Below are 21,634 nucleotides of genomic sequence, written 5' to 3'. Positions count from 1 at the left end.
GCCAATCCAAGTAGGGGTATTCCCATTCATATGTTTGTACGGAATCACTATAAGTATGAATGGGAATACCCCCCAAAACACACAAACACTTAAAATTAAAAACATATTTAAAATTCATCAAAGTGGAATTTAATTAATTATTTAAAACAAAAATTAAATTTTTTGAAAAATAAATTTACATATTTTAAAGGGTTTAAAAATAAACTTACCTTACTTAACAGAATTTTAAATGTTTAAATTATTTTTTTTAAGTGTTTTTTTCTGTCCTTTAAAAGTCTTGCACTGATTAAAAAAAACAGGCCGTACGCCTGCTTTTATCAATCGAAAGAATTTCAAGGGCATTCGCTGGGAAGAAGTTGGGCAAATAGCCGGATGCGTGCGATCTGTCGAGGATTCTTGACAGATCGCAAGTTCTGGATTTAGGCGCATGTGCTTCGCATGCCTAGACCCTGAACTTGCGGGGCCCCTACTGGCATGTGCGCATCTCGTATGCGCCCATAGGGGCCACAAATTCAGGGCCTATAGGAATGGGTTATCTTGAAATTAAATTAACAAAAAAGCCCACTACAATAAGCAATAAGACGCAATGCTGACTCTGAATGACCTTACCCTCGGCAAGTTCGCTTATCATTCCTTTTGCCTTTTATCGATTTTTTAAAAAAAACGGACACCTTTTCCATTACACCAACGATGTATGTTATTTGAAATATTCATCGAGATATAAAATTATATATAAATCTATCGCTGTTCACATAGCTTTATTTTAGCAATTATTTCAAAGTTTCCAGTTTTAACAGAATAGAAAAATTCAATGCTTTTGATATTTGATTACCTGCCTTGCAAGTACAGAGATATATTTGTTTTGCTTTTATTTCGTGTAAGTTATATATTTAAATACCAATAACATCCTCTTTATAGTGGGTCTTTACAAGTTAATGCTACAAAAAATACTGGGAATATCTAAAGCCACAAACAATAGCAATCTCCTCTGTTTGCTGATTGGGTAAGAGTCAGGAAGTGAAAGGCGCACAGCCTCACGTGATCCCAGGTACGCTTACACACAATGGTGCGCTCCTGGGATCTCTGGGTCACTAACTCCGCAGCGAAACAACGCAAATTCTTGAAGCGGGGTTCGCACCAGGTAAGTGTTAATTTCCTACGGATGTCGACAGTGTACTCCTTAGCTATTCCCCTGACCGCAAATTCAGGGCCAATAACGAAGAGGAGAATTTAATGTTGTGTGCTAAGTGTTCATACGATAACATTGCTCATAATAATTTCCAATCTTGGGTAATTGAATATAAAATAAATACACTGTTGTTCAGTTTGAATTCAAAAAAGGTTCAGTTTGATTTTAACCTTAGCAGTAGAAAATTTAAAAAAGTACAATATCAAAATAATATGAGAAAAGAAATGATCAGTTTGATATGAAAAAGCCTCTGCAAATTTGACCTGGCCTTATATTGGGCCCAAGTTTCCACATGATTTGCGCCTGATTTTTAGGAGCAACTGGTGGAGAACGGACTATCTTAGAAATCGCAATTCTCCACATTTTTGTTTCTGCAGTTCTAGTCAGGTAGAACAGTTCTACTTTGGAACAGAATGTTTTCTTCAAAAGGGGGCGTGTCTGGCCACTGACGCCTGATTTCAAAGTTTCCACAGTGAAAACGTACTCCAAACTAACTTAGAATGGAGCAAGTGAAGATTTTTGTAGAACTGAAAAAACCTTGTCTACACATTAAAAAATCAGGCGCAGGTTACAAATTAGGCGTCCAGAATAAGGTGGGGGGGGATTGGGGGGGGGGAAGGGAAGTCATTAAATTCTATAACAAATCCTTATTTATACTTATACAAATATTATACAAATAAATCCAACCTAAATAAAAATTTATAAGCAAAGAAAAGTTTAAATAAACCATCTTCCTACCTGTGTGAAAGTGCTTCAGCCAGGGAGAATGCTGCGGGGGGGGGGGGGGGGAAGGAGGCAGCCGTTCATTCCCGCGGGGGGGGGGGGGGAGGAGGAAGCCGTTCGTTCCTGCGGGGGGGGGGAGGGGAGGAGGAAGCCGTTCGTTCCCGCGGGGGGGGGGGAGGAGGAAGCCGTTCGTTCCCGCGGGGGGGGGGGGGAGGAAGCCGTTCATTCCCGCGGGGGGGGGAGGGGAGGAGGAAGCCGTTCGTTCCCGCGGGGGGGGGGAGGGGAGGAGGAAGCCGTTCGTTCCCGCGGGGGGGGGGGAGGAGGAAGCCGTTCGTTCCCGCGGGGGGGGGGGGGAGGAAGCCGTTCGTTCCCGCGGGGGGGGGGGAGGAGGAAGCCGTTCGTTCCCGCGGGGGGGGGGAGGGGAGGAGGAAGCCGTTCGTTCCCGCGGGGGGGGGGGAGGAGGAAGCCGTTCGTTCCCGCGGGGGGGGGGAGGGGAGGAGGAAGCCGTTCGTTCCCGCGGGGGGGGGGGGAGGAAGCTGTTCGTTCCCGCGGGGGGGGGGGGAGGAAGCTGTTCGTTCCCGCAGGGGGGGGGGAGGAGGAAGCCGTTCGTTCCCGCGGGGGGGGGGGGGAGGAAGCCGTTCGTTCCCGCGGGGGGGGGGGGAGGAAGCCGTTCGTTCCCGCGGGTGGGGGGGGCGGGGGGGGGGGGGGGGGGGAAGCCGTTCGTTCCCGCGGCGGGGGGGGGGGAGGAGGAGGGAAACGGCTGCCTCAACTTTCTGAGGCTTCCTGCAGCCTTCTCCCTGCTGCAAGAAGCCTCAGTGCTGATGTGCTGATGGCAATGTGCTTTTATTAAAAAATGTTCAAAAATTAAACAGCTACAAAGAACTACAAAAATGGCCGAGTGCCAATGTTTCCTTCACACTGCGCGTGCGCGAACGCTCCAATGCGCACGCGCAGCGTTGCCGGCAGGAAAAAAACTAATTTAAATGGTACCTGCCCCCTCCCACTTACAAAATCGGCGCGAGTGTAGGCTCCGCCCCCCTGGGCGCCGCGCCAAGCAGACATGGAGCTGCAGGGCGCTTCAGAATCGCGCGTTTTTTTTCGGGCGCCGTTTTCGGTGCGAAAAACAGGCGCCCAGCTCGGAGGGGCGCCCGTTTTTTATCGTGTGAAAACTTGGGCCTTTTATGTTGTAGAAGTGGAAAATATTCAGGCATTCACGGTATAATTATGATATATGTATTTCACTGTGCTGTAACGCATGAGGAATAAGGTTGCAAATAAATTAAATAGTGATTCTGAAGTGAAATAGAAATCCGTGTTTCATTGTGATATATCTTATATTAATGAGTACTGTTAATACTTTTACTCAGCATTAATGTGATAAAGACAGGTAATTAATTTAATAGTGAATGGTCATTTTTTTATCATTTAGCCATTTAAGCACTGGCTGTTTTTCTGTCTTTCAAAATATTAATTGCTCACAGTAAACTGGATAAGAGCATAATAAAGTATTTTAACAACAAATATCTATTTATTCCTGTCACCGGGTAAACAAAGAAATCAATCATATTAATTCTAGACAGTAACTGGATGTCACAATGGAGGCTTGGTCCCTCAAGCTACATAGTTCAGAATCCTCTCTTTATATTTTGTTTCACTCAGTTGCTTATAAGACATTGGTTTTGATACTATGTGAGGACTATTTACATCAGTTGTGTGTTTTAACCCAGCTAGGGGTTCTTACCTTTGTCTCACATGGGCATGTACCTGGTTTAGAGGGTTGGGCTCATGTTTATTTTTGGTCCCTCCATTTAAGTGTGTGAGGAATAGGACTGACTCAGAATTTTTCTGTACAAAATGGCACTCACCACAGAGTGAAAAAAAGCATGTGCCATATTGCAGCTGCCTGTCACTATGCAATTTTCTCCCCACCTGATGCATGACGTTATATAGCACCCCACCCCGGTATTGCTACATGTTGTTACCTACCTGGAGCAATTTCCTTACCATCTTCCTGTGTGTCCTGCACTTAAAAAAAAAAGTTAAGACACAAAGGGGCTGAAATTCAGGGTCCTGATAAGGCCCGTTACCGCTGTTTTGTGGCGGCCATGCGGCGGAATCGTTGCAGTGGATTGGCCGCCATGACCCAAATTCATCTTGGGGATTCTTTGGCCTGTCCCCACTTCCACCCCGCTACTGCCGAAAGCATGCACTGCCGATCTCCCATACCTCCAGCACACTCCGCCCCAGATTTACCTGCAAAAATCTTTGCTCCGCCGCGTGGTGCCCATGACAGCTTTTTCTGTTGATGCACCTTGTTCTATGTGTGTGCGACACAGCAGCGCGGCGGCTCTTCAAGGGGAGGGTGCACTGCCGCGGACGCCATGTTTTTATTTTTGTCAGCTGACTTCCCAATCGGCCGGCCAATTATTACCCAGGTTCGGCCGGGCCAGCAACAGGCAGCCTGGCATCCCCTCTTGGGTGCCAGGCTGCTGGCCAGGCCGAAACCCTCCCTGATGGTCCAATGGCCGAACCTATAGAATCGCCGATTCTCTCCCCTTTAAATGAGGGGAGAGATATGGTGACACACACGCGCAATGCGGCGGAGAATCGGTCCCACCCCAACTTCCGCCCCCACCAAGACTTACCGTCGCACTTCCACCCTCCAGTCTTGTTGAAAAAAGCTGACAAAGTCCTGAATATTGATCAGGAGGCGTCCTCTTCCCATGCGGCGGTAAAAACAGGTAAGAAATCGTAGGTGCGGCAGGTTTCTGGAGTGCCTGAATTTCGTCCAAAAAATGAATTCACAGGTTAAAAAAAAATATATATATGCAACTATAATGACTTTTTCTCTTGCTTGTGTGACAATTTGAAACTAAACCACGCCTTGCAGTTTAATTGTAAGAAATTATATATTTGTTTTGAATTTTTAGGATGTTTACTTTGTCTTTAGAAATGTAGTGAAATGAAAAATAATTTTTTTGCAGGCAATTACGGTTCATTGATGTTGATGAATTTCGGAATCGTATAGATTCGATGGAGCTAACTACATTCCAGATTTTGGTTATGAGGCAAATTGAATCTGCGAAAGAGCAACTCCTTAAAAAGTATTACCATCTTAAAAAAAAAAGTCAAATTGTGCTACTTCGGTGTACTTGTTTTTTCAGTTATAGATTGATTTTTGATCATTTCTTTATAGTATATAATCTGCTAAACAAAGATTTTTCTGAAAGTTATGTTTAAAAGAAGATGTGTCACCTTCAAATAAAGGAAACATTCAAATTACTAAAGCATTCATTATAAGTAGCAAATAAGCTTTCAGACCCTGTTTTTAACCAATGGTTTTGTGTAATGTGTTTTAGATGGCTTCCTGAAGTCCAAAATATTTATTACTTGGGAAATAAACGGAAACAGGTTCCCAGCCATACCAACAGTGCCAAACTAATATCTTTCTTTAATTGTGCTGCGACTCTGATGACTTCACAGCTGCAAAGTTTAACCCTAAAATCCATTCAGGACTATACTGACCTGATTGTACAACGACCGGTATGTTTATCAGCAACGTGCAAAACGCTGCTAACTACATTTCATAGTCAATACTTAAAATTATGCAGATTATAGAAACCCTATGATAGTTTTATTTCATCTTTTTCATAGTTTAATTATTCAAATTTGTGTCCTAGATAGTTATATATTTAATCTGTTGGTCTTTGATGATTTTGGAGGGGAAAATTTGAGTTTAGACTTTTCGAGCTATTACCAGATAAATCTAGTGTATAAGTCACACCTGTGCATGACTCATATGCTGAACTTTTTGATTGCTATCACAGTTTAAACAACAAAAAGTAGCCGTAACTCATGGGCTCAATTTTCCCCGTGATTTGCGCTGTTTTTTTTGAGCAGGCTTCTTTTTTTGGCCTAAGTTTAAAAAAACAGTTTCCCCAATCAATTTGCACCAGCGTAACTCAGTTAGTTACGATTTGTTTAGGTAATTTTTTTTCAGCCAAAGGGGGCGTAACCTGCCACCTGCGCCAATTCTGGCCAGTTAGGCAAGTTTAGCCAGCTGAGAGTTTCTCCAGTTCTGCTTAGGCCAGCATATGTGGTCTCTGCAGAAAAACCTTCTGGAGAGTTAAAGAAATCGGCGCAGGTAAGGAAATCGGCGCAGGTAAGTGCAGCAGATGCCTGGACAGCAGCAACAGGAAAGGTAAGAAAGAGGGGGGAGAGTGAGGGACGGTGGTGGTGGGGGGGTGGGGGGGAGAATGGGAGGGGGAGCCTTTCGGGTGTAGTTAGGTGCGGGGACCAGGAGGGAGGAGGCCATTCGGCCTGGGCTGGGGTGGGGGAGTGGACTGCGAGGCCACTCGGCCTGGGATAGGGGCGGGGGAGCGGACCGGCAAGGCACTCGGGGGCCAGAGTCGGGTGGGGGAGCGGACCGGCAAGTCCTTCGGCCAGGGCTAGGGGCGGGGGAGTGGACTGGCAAGCCCTTCGGCCAGGGATAGGGGCGGGGGAGCGGACTGGCAAGGCACTCGGGGCCAGGGTCGGGCAGCGGAACGGGACCGGCTTTAATAATTGGAGGTAAGTTGCCGCAATATATTGTAATGTGTTTTTAAGTTGATGCACTATGTTTTAATGTGTTGCGATCTGGCTGTATGTTTCATTTTGTAGCCTCAGCTCGCATTGTGTCCCTGGTTACTAAGGCAACTCGATCTTTTTGGGGCAGATCAAGGCTCCATCCCCAAAACTAAAGGACAGGTTAGGCCACGCCAAAATGAAGAAATCCAATGGGGAAACTTAGAACATTTTTTTTGGCGTACTTGGGCCCACAAAAAATGGGTGTAACTCTTCAAGTACGCCAAAAAAAAAGCTTTGGGGGAAAATTGAGCCCATATTTAGTAATTTCAGGAATTGTTTCACCATTTTCTAACATGTAGTGTTAAAAAGCACCATAGCTCCAATCTTGCAACATTGAAAATTTTGTGTGTACCTGCTTTGTGTCATGGTTGCACCCATGTCCATAGCGTGGGAATGGTTGCACCGAACTTTGATATAAAGGCTCCACCCCCATTTTGAATCGGCTACAGATACCAGAAAAGTTTACCCAGGTAGCTTGGTTGGTAGCACACTTAGCAGGGAATTGTAAAATCTGGCAAAGGAGCAGCTTTTCTGTTACCACCACACTCTCCCCTTTTTGGGCTCCAACTAACTGGTTTATTTTACCTGTATTATATAAACAAACATAATACAGTAGTTGCTGAATTTTAGTCTATTTTATATTCCTCCTCATAACATGAAAATCCATCCCATCTAAAACCATGTGATTTCCTGGGAGAGGCAAAAAAATAGATTAAAAAACCCCAAACTTGGGAAATTATTTTCTGACACTGTGCGATCGAGTCCAGATCACTCTGGTCCTGAATTCCCTGCAGTATCTACCTTCTGTAAGAGGTGATCTCTGCCCCAGCCAGAAATAGGTCCAGCTCTTGCTTGAAGGAATTCAGTGAATCAGCATCCACCACACAAGACTCTTCCAGAGGTCCACTATTCTCTGGGAAGTGAACCAGCTCCTGACATCTAACCTAGATCTAGCCTTAAGCAACTTAGATTTGTGACCCCTGGTCCTCCCTAACCTATTTATTTGAAACAAACTGTCAACTGTAACATAATCTATTCCCTTCATTATCTTATAAACCTCAATCAGCTCACTTCAAAGTCTGTTTCTCTGAAGTGTAGAGTCCCAACTCTTTTAGCCTAACTTAATAACTTAGGTGCTTTAGATTGGGTATGAGTCTAGCGGCCCTCTTCTGCACCCTCTCTAAAGCCTCAATATCAGCCGCCATGTGAGGAGACCAAAACTGGACACAGTATTCTAAGTGTGGCCTGACTATGGTCTTGTACAAGGACAAAATAGTATGCCTTGTCTTGTACTCAATTGTCCTATGGATACACCACAACACCCTATTTGCTCTAGCTATCGTTTCACGGCAATGCTCATGTAACTTTAAGGATGTATGCACTGGAATGCCCAAATCTCTTTCTATCTCCATTTTCTTTAATGCTTTTTCTTGAAGGGTGTATGAATGTTGAGCATTTGCACTGCATTTATCTAAGTTCTGCATCATTTTCCAGTCATGAGCCCTGTCTCCCAACAGATTAAGATTTGCCTGAAGCAGACAATTGTCATCTACAGTCCTAATACTTGCACAGATCGTGATATCACATGTGAATTTGTAGATCATGTCCCCAACATCTACATCCAGATCATTAATAAAAATAGTAAAGACCCCAACACCGATCCCTGTGGGACATCACTGGTGACTGGTCTCCAAACAGATCCAAATCCATCTATAATTACTTCTTGCCTACATCCTGCCAGCCAGTTCTCAATCCAGCTCAATATATTACCATTAATACCAGAGACTTTGATCTTGTAGAGTAGCCTCTTGTCGGATCAAGCGTATATGGAAACCCCAAACTTGCTGTCCATTTCAAAGGCGGTATGACATCGTACTGTCATACCGACCGCAAACTCTGCTCTATTATGTCCATAAAGAAAATCTACATTTTATGCATTCCATTCAGCTTTTATTAACCACAATTAAATACGTAAGAAATAGAAGTGAAACGCATTGAGAGAGGTTTTTTATTTTAATTGTATATGTCTGGAATTTTCCGTCTAGGAATCCATACGTGTTTATGAACACCCAGGTTTCATTTTACGTCTGATCCTAACTGTAACCAATATCCAATTTGAACCAGAGTTCAAGGATTTTGAACTAATATTGTTGAGTGCTTATGATGTCATGCTGAAAACTGCAAATCTAGTGCCAAGAGTTGAGACAAAGCTGTACACTGAATGGGTAAGTGATGTTTTCACAATTATTTTGGAATGACAGGAAATAATTTTTTTTTCCAGAATTTAAAAAATGATCTTCATTTCTTCACAGGCTGATCATCTGAATAATTGAGAATTTACAAATAATCCCATTGAACCTTTCTGATGTTGTGTTGCAAATTGTGAATCTGCTGTCAAGAGTTGGGAAACAATCTGTACATTAAATTGCTGTGATTTTTAAAATATTTTAAAAGTGGAGTGTTTGTTCACTGCCATAGTCAAAAAATCAGAGTCTGTAAATTTATCTTAATTCATACTAATTTTGGTCACAAGATTGTTTCCCAGTTTAAAACATCTTAGTTCCCCAGATTGGTTCCATGAGCTGGATATCTCTACTTTAGAAAAGAATAGATTTAGGGTCAATTTGATTGATGTTTATTAAATAATGTAGGGACTAGATTGTGTTTATGTAGACTAATCATTTAAACTGAATAAGTTAGGGAGGACCAGGGGAATCGCTTACAAGTTATGTAATGGCAGAACTAGGTTACATGATGGTAGTTTTTCTTTTCCTGGCAAATAGAGGACCTGTAGAACAGGTTGCCGGGTCATGCGGTGAATGCTGAGTTGCTATATTCCTTCAATCAAGAGCTGAGCCTGTTTCTGGCAGGGATGGAGATCACCCACAGGAGGTCGGTATCCTGTAAAGTAAATTAGGGCTAATGTGATCTCCTGGGCTAGTTTCTATTGCCTTAAGGAGGTTGGAGAGGAATTTTCCATTCCTCCCTGATATGTCCTTACTATACAGTATAAATGCAAACGAGGCCCATACTTGAGAGAAGGTCACTCTGTGACCAGTTACCTTTATTACCAAGACCTCAAGTGATGAAGGTGGGTGGAGCTTCCCCTTTTATACCTGAAAGTCCAGGTTAGGAGTGTCTCTCACAAGTTCACCCCCTTGTGGTCAATGTTCTCAAGGTGTACAACTTAGGTCAGCTTATACATGGGTTACAATGATAGTTGAATACATGACATCACTTCCCCCCCCCCCCAAAGTCTTATTGGGATCACAGGTTAAGTCTCTCTGGTGGTTTACGCTCCCTTGTAGTGCGTCTGAGTTGGGGCTCCGGTTGTTGGGCGCTGGCCTGAGTGTCTGCTGTTTGCGGTGCCTCAGGCCTGTCCGGACTGCCCACAGTGACTGGGCTCTCCTCCACTTGGTTCCAATGTTCAGTCACCTGTGGTGGAGTAAACTCTACGCCGTGTTCTTCTTCTGCTTCTTCTATGGGGTTGATGAACCTCCTTTTAGTTTGATCCACGTATTTGCGGCAGATTTGTCCATTGGTAAGTTTAACTACCAAAACCCTATTCCCCTCTTTGGCAATCACAGTGCCTGCAAGCCATTTGGGCCCTGCAGCGTAATTAAGGACAAAAACAGAGTCATTGATATCAATACATCACGCCCTCGCATTCCTGTCATGGTAGTCACATTGTGACTGACGCCTGCTCTCAACAATTTCTTTCATAGTCAGGTGTAAAAGGGATAACCTGGTTTTGAGCGTCCTTTTCATTAGCAGCTCTGCGGGTGGAACCCCATTGAGCGAGTGTGGTCGGGATCTACTGACCAACAGGAGGTGGGATAAGTGGCTTTGTAGGGAACCCCCTTGGATTCTGAGCATCCTCTGTTTGATTATCTGCACTGTTCGTTCCACCTAGCCGTTTGAGTCCGGCTTGAACGGTGCCGTTCTGACATGGTTGATTCCATTGCCTGCCATGAAGTCCTGGAATTCAGTGCTTGTGAAGCACGGGCCATTGTCGCTGACCAAGACATCCGGTAGACCATGGACGGCGAACATTGTCCGTAGACTTTCTACCGTGGTAGAGGATGTGCTTGAATTTAAAATGGCACACTCAATCCATTTGGAGTAGGCGTCTACTACAACCAAAAACATTTTCCCCATGAAAGGACCTGCGTAGTCCACATGGCTTGGCGGGCCAGGACCAGGGGCTAAGGGGGGCTTCCCTGGGTGCGTTGCCCAGCTGAGCACACGTGTTGCACCTGCGAACACAAAGTTCCAGGTCTGCATCTATCCCTGGCCGCCAAACGTGTGACCTGGCAATTGCCTTCATCATGACAATGCCCGGATGCTCATTGTGAAGTTCTCTGATAAACACCTCTCTGCCCATCTGGGGTATGACTACACGGTTTCCCCACAATAGGCAATCGGCCTGAATCGAGAGTTCATCCTTGCGCCTATGTAATGGTTTAAATTCCTCAGGGAATGCCCCGTACGTGGCTGCCCAGTCCCTATTCAGGACACATTTCTTAACTAAAGACAGTAGCGGGTCTTTATTTGTCCAGACTTTATAATCTGACAGGCTGTCACAGGTGAGTCTTCGCTTTTGAAAGCTTCAACAGCCATGACCATCTCAGCATCATGCTCAGTTTCCCCCTCAGTGGTGGCTAGTGGGAGCCTGCTGAGTGCATCGGCGCAGTTTTCAGTGCCCGGTCTGTGCCGAATTGTGTAGTTTTAGGCGGCTAACGTGAGTGCCCACCTCTTTATGCGGGCCGATGCATTCGCATTTATGGCCTTGTTGTCAAATTTCCTGCCAAACAGGTTCTGGTGCCTTTTTTTTACTGCATATACACATGCTAACGCTTCCTTTTCTACCATCCCGTAGCCCCTTGCTGCCTGGGACAGACTTCTGGAGGCTGTAACTGATCATTGGCATTCACATGCCGCAACACACAGCCGACCCCATAGGACGACGCATCGCACGTTAAAACAAGTTTCTTACATGAGTCACATAACGTTAGCAGTTTGTTGGAGCATAATAAATTGCGTGCTCTATCAAAAGCCCTTTCCTGGCTGTCCCCCCAGACCCAATCGCGACCTTTGCGTAGGAGCATGTGTAGCGGCTCTAACAGCGTGCTCAATTTGGGAAGAAAGTTACCAAAATAGTTCAGGAGCCCCAGGAATGAACGCAGCTCCGTCGTGTTACGGGGTCTGGGTGCTCTCTGGATCACTTCTGTTTTGGATACAGTTGGTCTGATCCCGTCTGCTGCTACCCTCCTTCCCAGGAATTCTACCTCTGGAGCGAAGAAGACGCACTTCGCCTTTTTCAGTCACAGCCCTACCCGGTCCAGTCTGCGTAGCACCTCCTCCAGGTTGTGGAGGTGTTCTTCAATATCGCGACCCGTGATGAGGATGTCGTCTTGAAAAACCACCGTCCTTGGAATCGACTTGAGGAGGCTTTCCATGTTTCGCTGAAAGATCGCGGCAGCCGAACGAATCCCGAACGGAGATCTGTTATACTCAAACAACCCCTTGTGTGTCGTGATGGTGGTCAGCTTCTTCGACTCACTCGCCAGCTCCTGGGTCATGTAAGGTGAGGTCAGGTATAATTTTGAAAAAAGATTGCCACCGGATAGTGTCGCAAAGAGGTCCTCCACTCTCGGTAGCGGGTACTGTTCTTGGAGTGACACCCGATTGATGGTAGCCTTGTAATCGCCACATATCCTGACCGACTCATCCGCCTTGAGCACCGGCACGATTGGGCTCGCCCAGTCACTGAATTTGACTGGTAAGATGATGCCTTCCCTCAGCAGGCGGTCCAATTTGCATTCTATCTTTTCCTGCATCATGTACGGCACTGCTCTGGCCTTGTGGTGTAATGGCCTGACGTCCGGGTTTATGTGAATCATTACCTTGGCCCCCATGAAAGTGCCGATGCCGGGTTGAAATAATGAGTCAAATTTGTCCAGGACCTGTGAGCATGATACTCGCTCCACAGAAGAAATTGCATTGACATCGCCCCATTTCCAGTTCATGACAGCAAGCCAACTCCTCCCCAGTAGTGCGGGACTGTCCCCCGGGACAATCCAGAGTGGCAACCTGTTCTCCGAATCTTTATGGGTCACGACTACCATGGCGCAGCCTAGCACCGGAATGATCTCCTTTGTATGTGTCCGTAGCTATGCGTCAATCAGCAATCTGCTACCCTCCTCACTTATGTTCTTATGTTCTTATTTTAACCAATAAGGGAATTAAGGGTTATGGGGAGAGGGCGGGTAAGTGGAGCTGAATCCACGGCCAGATCAGCCATGATCTTATTGAATGGCGGAGCAGGCTCGAGGGGCTAGATGGCCTACTCCTGTTCCTAATTCTTATGTTCTTATGTCCTTATGTTCTAATAATTTTGGCCTCCTGGCCTTGAACACCCACAATGTTTTGAACTGTTTGATACTCATCAGGGACTGGCTGGCCCCCGTGCCGAGCTTCATTAATACTGGGATGCCATTGAGGAGCACTTTCAGCATTTTCGGTGGCGTCCTGGTATATGAACTGTATATGTGCTCCACATGAACTCGCTGAACTTCAGCTTCCAGCGATTTGCCCCAGTATTCATTTGGCCTTGTAGGGCTCACATCGGGCACGTCCTCCTCGTACATCAACCTGGCTGCAGGCTTCCTGCACATACGCGCCAATGACCGCTGACGTTGCAGTGCTGTAGGTATATTGCTAATACCTGCAAGCTCTGGCTGGGTGTTTGCCTCCACACCTCCAGCATGAGCTGGAGGCCCCGTTGTTGGAAACAAAAGGTCCATTACCAGTCGATCGTCTCTGACTGTCTCTGTAACTGTCCTTAAGCGCACCATTAACAGGTGTTAATGGCCCCATTACTGGCCGCATTGTCCATTGCGATGGCATGAATTGCCGTTCAGCTAGCCATTGTCTCTGTTGAATTCCCCCTCTGGGTTCGACTACATGCTGGGGCATGTCCGATTGCCCTTGTCTGCCTAGAGAACTGTGTGCCATGTTAACAATGTTGACTCCCTGGTCGTTTGTCGCATTTGAACCAAGATTTTTGTCATACACCATTCTGGTCTCTTCCTCCCCTGAGATAAATGGTTGGGCTATCAGAGCCGCCACTTCCAAGGTCAAGTCTTTGGTCTCAATCAGTTTCCTGAAAACCCCAGCGTGCCCGATGCTCTCAATAAAAAAGTCTCGCAGCATCTCCGCTCTGCATGCATCTGGGAACTTACATAGGCTCGCCAGTCGTCGGAGATCTGCCACGAAGTCTGGGACGCTTTGTCCTTCTCGCCGCCGGTGCGTGTAAAACCGGTGTCTCGCCATGTGCATGCTGCTCGTCGGTTTAAGGTGTTCCCCGATCAACTTACTGAGCTCTTCGAACATCTTGTCCGCCAGCTTCTCTAGCGCTAGAAGGTCCTTCATCAGGGAGTATGTTCTGGATCCACAAACCATCAGGAGATGAGCCCTGCATTTATCGGCCGAGTCCTGTCCCAACCATTCCTTAGTGACAAAACTTCGCTGTAGTCTCTCAATAAAGTCGTCCCAATCATCACCAACACAGTACCTCTCTTCTGTGCTGCTAGTGGCCATGCTCGCGTGGTTTAAATCCCATCCTTGTCGCCAATGATATGTTCTTACTATACAGTATAAATGCACACGAGGCCCATACTTGAGAGAAGGTCACTCTGTGACCAGTTACCTTTATTACCGACCTCAAGTGATGAAGGTGGGTGGAGCTTCCCCTTTTATACCTGAAAGTCCAGGGTAGGAGTGTCTCCCACAAGTTCACCCTCTTGTGGTCAATGTTCTCAAGGTGTACAATTTAGGTCAGCTTATACATGGGTTACAATGATAGTTGAATACATGACACCCTGCGTTTTTAATCTGTTTTTTCACCACTCCCAGGAGATTACTTGGTGGATGGGCAGTGTATGTATTGTGATGCATAAGGCATCAGAACTGTGTGGGACAGGCTGTGGTTGGATCAATAGGTCTTTTCTTGTTTGTCGTTTCTGTAAATGCGTATACCAAAACACAATAGTTTGTTGTCTCTTTTTAATAATATATGCGAGTAGATTTCCTGCAGTGTTCGTCACAGTGAGGCTGAAAATATGCTGCTTTGTGCGATGTTATGTTATCAGGGCCACTGATGTACAATGATTGACTGAGCCAAATTGCATTTTTATTGCACAGCGTTGTAGGAGTGTTAGTTTGTTTAAATTCTTTTATTATGGGCATATTTGTGTGGAAACTGTAAAGTATTAAAAGCTCATAAATCTGCATAGGTAATTTTGTTTCTTACGCTTTTTAAAGCAGAGGGTGGGCAGCAACAGTGACCAGGATATTCAGCTGTAGTGGCTGTGTTCAGCGCCTGGTGGCGGGACAGGAACGTCAGGGGGCAGTGGCAGCTGTAAAAGGCCGCAGCAGGTAGGGTGCGGTCACCATTGGGCCCAATTTAAAAGCTCCATCACAGGTGGCACTGTGCACTACAGTTCCATAGTGCTATCTATCTTGGAATTACTGCTGGGAGGTTTCAGAGCTAAGTTGCATATGCATCCAGAAGTTTATCTGAGGCTGAAAGAGCCTACAGTATGGTTGAGAAAGAAGCATTAGCATGCGTATACGGGGTTAAGAAAATGCACCAATATCTATTTAGACTCCGGTTCGAGCTCAAAACCGACCCCAAACCGCTCATTTCGCTGTTTTCAGAAAGCAAAGGCATTAACACCAATGCTTTGTCCTGCATCCAAAGATGGGCACTAACATTATCTGCGTATGATTATGTAATCCACCACAGACCAGGAACTGAGAACTGTGCCGATGCCCTCAGTCGGCTACCATTGCCCACCACCGGGGTGGAAATGGCGCAACCTGCAGACTTGCTTCTTGTAATGGATGTTTTTGAGAGCGAGGGGTCACCCGTCACGGCTCGCCAGATCAGGACCTGGACTAGCCTGGACCCTGTGTTATCACTAGTAAAAAACTGCGTCCTTAATGGGAGCTGGTCGGCTGTTCCCGGGGAAATGCAAGACGAAATTAAGCCATTTTACCGATGCAAGGATGAAATGTCCATCCAATCGGATTGTCTCCTATCGGGGAATCACGTGATCTTGCCAAAAAAAGACACGGAAATGTTTATACGCGACCTACGCAGTACCCACCCAGGCATAGTCATGATGAAGGCTATCGCCAGGTCGCACATTTGGTGGCACGGCATTGACTCGGAATTGGAATCTTGCGTACACTAATGTAACACTTGCTCACAGTTGAGCAATGCACCTTGGGAGGCCCCACTGAGTCTGTGGTCATGGGCCTCCAAACCGTGGTCCAGGTTCCACATAGATATCACTGGCCCCTTTCTAGGAAAGATATTTCTAATAACAGTGGACGCTTACTCTAAATTGATTGAATATGTAATAATGTCATCAAGTACGTCCACTGCCACCATTGAAAGCCTCCGGGCCATGTTCGCCACCCATGATTTGCCCAACGTCCTTGTTAGTGACAATGGACCATGTTTCACCAGCTCGGAATTCAATGAGTTCATGGCTGGCGATGGTATCAAACATGTCAGATCTGCAGAATTGTTAATGAAGAGAGCACTCAAAACCAGGCTCTCCTTAGTCCAACCGGATCTCAATGATCATGTAGAAACCAGGTGTCACCGGCTTAACATGTACCACGATCGCGCGGCTGTATCTCGTGACATTGAGGTTAATGACCCTGTATTTGTTCTTAATTACGGTCATGGTTCCACATGGGTTGCTGGCCAAGGAGGGGAATAGAGTGTTTGTTATCAAACTTCTGAATGGACAAGCGTGCAGAAAGCATTTGGATCTGACCAAGCTGCAATTCACTGACAACCAAGAACAGTTTGAAGAGGACATTACCATCATTGATCCACCAACACACACCCAACCAGCAATCGACCTCGCTGTCAATCACGAGGATGAACCCACCAAGCCCGACAGTCCGATCAGACCAGCCGCGCTACAGTGCAGCACTGATCTGACCAGCTCACCCATGCCAGGACTTCAACTCAGGCGATCAACCCGGAAACAAAGAGTCCCTGATCGCCTCAACTTGTAAATAACTTGTATCTAAGACTTTGGGGCGGGATTGATGTTATATATGTAAACTTTATAATAGTGTAAGACTTGCCACCAGGGGACACACCTGTTGGAGACTCAAGGGTCACCTGCACATCTCGTGCAAGCAAGTATAAACAGTTGTCTGCCATGCTGCTTCTGCATTCTGGAGTTTGATTAAAGAGACTAAGGTCACACCAGTTTGAGCTTACAGCATACAGTCTTGTGGAGTTATTCTGAACATCATAACTCCCTCCTCCTGTGTTTAAGTGAATATGGAGGGAGATAGTGCAGGAGGAGTCTGCTGCAGACACTGTGCCTGGGACTGGCACACCGTGTCGAAAAAAGTTCAACGACCTTACGAGCATGGTCAGGGTGAGTACCATTTGCATCTATGTATGCCTCCAAGACTTCTAACATTAATCTCACACACTATGTAAAGTTTGTCATGCATCTGGTCCCTCTCAACACTCTGGGGTGGCTTTCACAATGCATAATAAAGATTGATGGCTTACTTCAGCACCCATTGGCTTTTAATGATTCATGCACATTAACTCTAACATTTACATTGTCCCTCGCAATACACTCCAACTGCTACTATGCCTTTCTGAAAGATCACTTACAGCTCCCATGTTAGATACCTCAAACCTGCAAACAAATACTGACAAAGCACATGCAACATCCAAACAGATTGAACGGAAGCAACAATAACATTCACACAATATCACCTATTGTACTCTGGACGGTATATGTGCCACAACAGCAGAGAAACCCTGTCTGAACCCTTCCTATTTTTCTCTTTGAGGTCCAAACACTCCCATTATTGAAGGGAGCAGATGCGGACAGGTGGGGGTTTGCCTCAACCAATCCCTTTGATGGATGTGGAGGAAAGGGTCTCGTCCCTCATCGGAGTCCCAGCTTGAGCAGTTGCCAAGGGAATGTTGAACTCCCTTTGTGTAGCGAGAGTATGTAAATGGATGGCGGAACTCAAGATACTGCTTTGAGAGATATGGAGTTGCGGCGGCCCTTCAAATGAACATGTGCAATGCCACTTTCGTCATGTCATCCTACCCACTTCCCTGCTGCTAACCACGCCTCTGTTGTTTTCTACTTCCAGAGTCACAGCATCCCTCGAGAGAGAGGCCTCCACGTCAAGCCATGGTGGAGACGACGAGGGAGGGGAGGAGATTGTTCTGGCGGAGCATCACAGCCCAGCAGTTGCCCAATCGGGACTAAGTTCATCTGGGGACGACGCTGACTTCTCGGGGTTTAAGTAGTCAGAGGCTCCTGGTCCCAGTGGCATACAGCAATGCACTGCTGGGATGTAATTTCATAGGCGACTCTCCGGAGGGGGAGTTGGTAAAGTTGCTGTGCTCAAAGACAGGCAGATGTGGAACTGGATCTGGTGAAAATGTCCAGGGAAACCACAGTTATGCACCGTGAGCTTGTGGATGCATTGGGACGGCTCCCAGCGAGCATTGACAAGCTAACTGCGACTGTTGCAGAGGCAGCGTTGCAGATTGTCGTTGCGAGTCGTGAGTCCAGCGAGGCCATCATTGCCCACACACAGAGGCTGGTGGCCTCCAGCAGCGACAGTGGAGTTCCAGAGTATGTGGCATGCGCCATTGATCACACCGCAGACTTGGGTGCATCACAGGCACAAGCTTTGCTTCAGCTTGGTCAAGTGATGCAGTCCATGTCTGCTTCCATATTCTCTGTGTTCCCCACTGCCCAACGGGGAAGTGACGGTGCCAAAGCAGGCCAGCAAGTTGTGGGGAGACATCGTGCTCCGGTTGCTAAGGCCCAGCCCCGTTGGAGAGTCAGTGGCTCCACGGAAATGGCAGGTGCTGTCATTCCTCAAGATGACAGCATTCCAGATCCCACCACTCATTCGCCAACCTTGCACCATACACGGTTGACACCTCAGCCACCTGTGACTGGTCACGCTGATGATGAGGCGCACCAGTTCAAAGCCGGGCCTTCTACACCAAAAACTGGTCCAGGGCGTCCTCAGATGCCATCTACATTGTCTTGCCCCCCGCAACTCAGCAGCCCTCTAGCAGCCTTGCTGTACGCCCTGAGGACTCATTGAGGAGGAGCAGCAGGCATGGAAGAGCGTTGAAGGGAAGGGCGGGGGGTGGGGGGGCACGGTGAATGTCTTGCAAAGACCCATTAAGACTGTTCCTGATGCAGGAAGATGTTGGGGAAGTCCAGAACCAGGGGACACAGTGTAAGGATAAGGGGTAGGCCATTTAGGACTGAGATGAGGAGAAACTTCTTCACCCAGAGAGTGGTGAACCTGTGGAATTCCCGACCGCAGAGAGTTGTTGATGCCAGTTCATTAGATATATTCAAGAGGGAGTTAGATATGGCCCTTATGGCTAAAGGGATCGAGGGGTATGGAGAGAAAGCAGGAAAGGGGTACTGAGGTGAATGATCAGCCATGATCTTATTGAATGGTGGTGCAGGCTCGAAGAGCCGAATGGCCGACTCCTGCACCTATTTTCTATGTTTCTATGTTTAAGGGCTGGCAACACTTCATTGCCAGGAATATCTGTAATGTTGTGTGATAACAATGCACTCCTCTTCAATGGTGTTGCTGCATGAAGCAGTGGATAGTCAAGGGGCTATAAATGGGGGGAGGAACTTAATACAATCACAATCACTAAGGAGGTGGTACTCAGTAAGATAATGGGACTAAAGGCAGGTAAATCCTCTAGACCTGATGGCCTGCATCTGAGGGTCTTAAGAGAAGTAGCAGCAGGGATAGTGGATGCACTGGTTGTAATTTCCCAGCAGATTGGAAAACTGAAAATGTAATGTCCCTATTTAAAAAAGGAGCCAGACAAAAAGCAGGGATCTATAGACCAGTTATCCTAACAACTGTGGTTGGGAAAATGTTGGACATTTGGAAAAACATAATTTCAGTCAGGCAGAGTCAGCATGGACTTATGAAGGGGAAGTCATGTTTGACAAATTTGCTGGAATTCTTTGAGGATGGAACAAACAGGGTGGATAAAGGGGAACCAGTAGATGTGGTGTATTTGGACTTCTAGAAGGCATTTGACAAGGTGCCACATAAAAGGTTACTGCACAAGATAAAAGTTCATGGGGCTGTGGGTAATATATTAGCATGGATAGAGGATTGGCTAACTAACAGAGAGTCGGGATAAATGGTTCATTCTCTGGTTGGCAACCAGTAACTAGTGGGGTGCCGCAGGGATCAGTGCTGGGACCCCAACTATTTACAGTCTATATTAACGACTTGGAAGAAGGGACTGAGTGTAACGTAGCCAAGTTTGCTGACGATACAAAGATGGGAGGAAAAGCAATGTGTGAGGAGGACACAAAATATCTGCAAAAGGACATAGACAGACGAAGTGAGTGGGAAAAATTTGGCAGATGGAGTATAATGTTGGAAAGTGTGAGTTTGCACTTTGGCAGAAAAAAAAAATCAAAGAGCAAGTTATTATTTTAATGAAGAAATATTGCAAAGTGCTGCAGTACAGCGGGACCTGGGGATACTTGTGCATGAAACACAAAAGGTTAGTATGCAGGTACAGCAAGTGATCACGAAGGCCAATGGAATCTTGGCCTTTATTGCAAAGGGGATGGAGTATAAAAGCAGTACTGTACAGTCTTGCTACAGTTCGAAAATAAAATGTTTGTTTGTCCTTTGCCAATGGTGTCTTGTGTCTCATTTACAGAATCAAGTGTACAATAGCCAGCATGGTGGTTATGTATGGTGAAAGAGTCAGACTGAACACTGAGCTGAAAGTAAAGTGTGACCTTAGTCTTTTTTTGCAGGTCTTCAACCTGTGAGGCCTCCTTAAATACTTGTGGGGATTATGGGATCCCTTGGGACTTTTGGGGATGAGCCCTCTGGTAGCTATAAAGAATATATACAAGTTTACATATATAACAACAACCGCCCCCTCCCCAAATTCAAAAGTGTAACTATTTACAATGTGAGTCGATCTGGGGCCCTTCTTGCCCTGGTTGATCGACTCGGTGTGAAAGCTAATATTTGTTGAATCAATTGTTGGGCTCTCGCTGGACTGCTGTGCAGCTGGCCTTGCTGGGCTGCCTGATGTGGTGGGTCCTGCTGGGCTGCTGTGGTTGATGGGTTCTTGGTCAACCGTGGTGCCGGTTGCCACTGGTGAGCATGTTGGGGGGTCAAATAAGGTAGGGTCCAAGGTGGGTTGCTCAAGATAGTCCATGAATCTGAGTTTGATTTGGTCCAAGTGTTTCCGGTGAATGAGTCCAATTGAAAGTTTGACCCGAAACACCCTGCTCCCCTCTTTGGCCACGACAGTGCCGGGAAGCCACTTGGGACCTTGTCCATAATTCAATACAAATACAGGATCATTGATTTCAATCTCGCATGACACATTTGCGCTATCATGGTATATACTTTGTTGAAGCTGCCTGCTCTCTACCTGTTCATGTAGATCAGGGTGGACTAACGAGAGCCTTGTCTTAAGTGCTCTTTTCATGACCAGTTCAGCAGGTGGGATCCCAGTGAGCGAGTGGGGTCTCATGCGGTAGCTAAGCAGGACTCGGGATAGGCTTGTCTGCAGTGAGCCTTCCGTTACCCTCTTCAAGCCCTGCTAGATGGTTTGCACTGCTCTCTCTGCCTGACCATTGGACGTTTGTTTAAACGGGGCAGATGTGACATGTTTGATCCCGTTGCGGGTCATGAATTCTTTGAACTCGTCACTGGTAAAACATGGCCCGTTGTCGCTCACCAGGACATCGGGTAGGCTGTGTGTGGCAAACATGGCCCGCGGGCTTTCAGTAGTGGCAGCGGACATGCTAGCCGACATTATCTCACATTCGATCCACTTGGAGTACGCATCTACAACCACAAGGAACATTTTACCCAAGAACGGGCCAGCATAGTCGACGTGTACCCTAGACCACGGTTTGGAGAGCCAAAACCATAAATTTAGCAGTGCCTCCTTGGGTACATTGCTTAACTGCGAGCATGTATTAC

The 21,634-nt window shown here is 46.4% G+C and overlaps 1 protein-coding gene across 4 annotated transcripts in view; it reads left to right on the top strand.

Annotated features, from left to right (window-relative positions):
• Positions 1 to 21,634, top strand: part of dnah7 (dynein, axonemal, heavy chain 7) — a 1,084,136-nt gene that overhangs the window by 131,705 nt on the left and 930,797 nt on the right. For all 4 annotated transcript variants that reach the window (XM_070875892.1, XM_070875893.1, XM_070875895.1 and 1 more), the window contains 3 exons: positions 4,897 to 5,016; positions 5,272 to 5,455; positions 8,584 to 8,763. In XM_070875892.1, coding sequence (XP_070731993.1) covers positions 4,897 to 5,016; positions 5,272 to 5,455; positions 8,584 to 8,763 — 484 coding nt within the window. The remainder of the gene's footprint in view (positions 1 to 4,896; positions 5,017 to 5,271; positions 5,456 to 8,583; positions 8,764 to 21,634) is intronic.

Source organism: Pristiophorus japonicus, chromosome 3, assembly GCF_044704955.1.
Source record: "Pristiophorus japonicus isolate sPriJap1 chromosome 3, sPriJap1.hap1, whole genome shotgun sequence".
Classification (NCBI taxonomy): domain Eukaryota; kingdom Metazoa; phylum Chordata; class Chondrichthyes; family Pristiophoridae; genus Pristiophorus; species Pristiophorus japonicus.
Note: the sequence above shows the minus strand (reverse complement) of the source record. Positions and strands in the feature narration are given on the sequence as shown.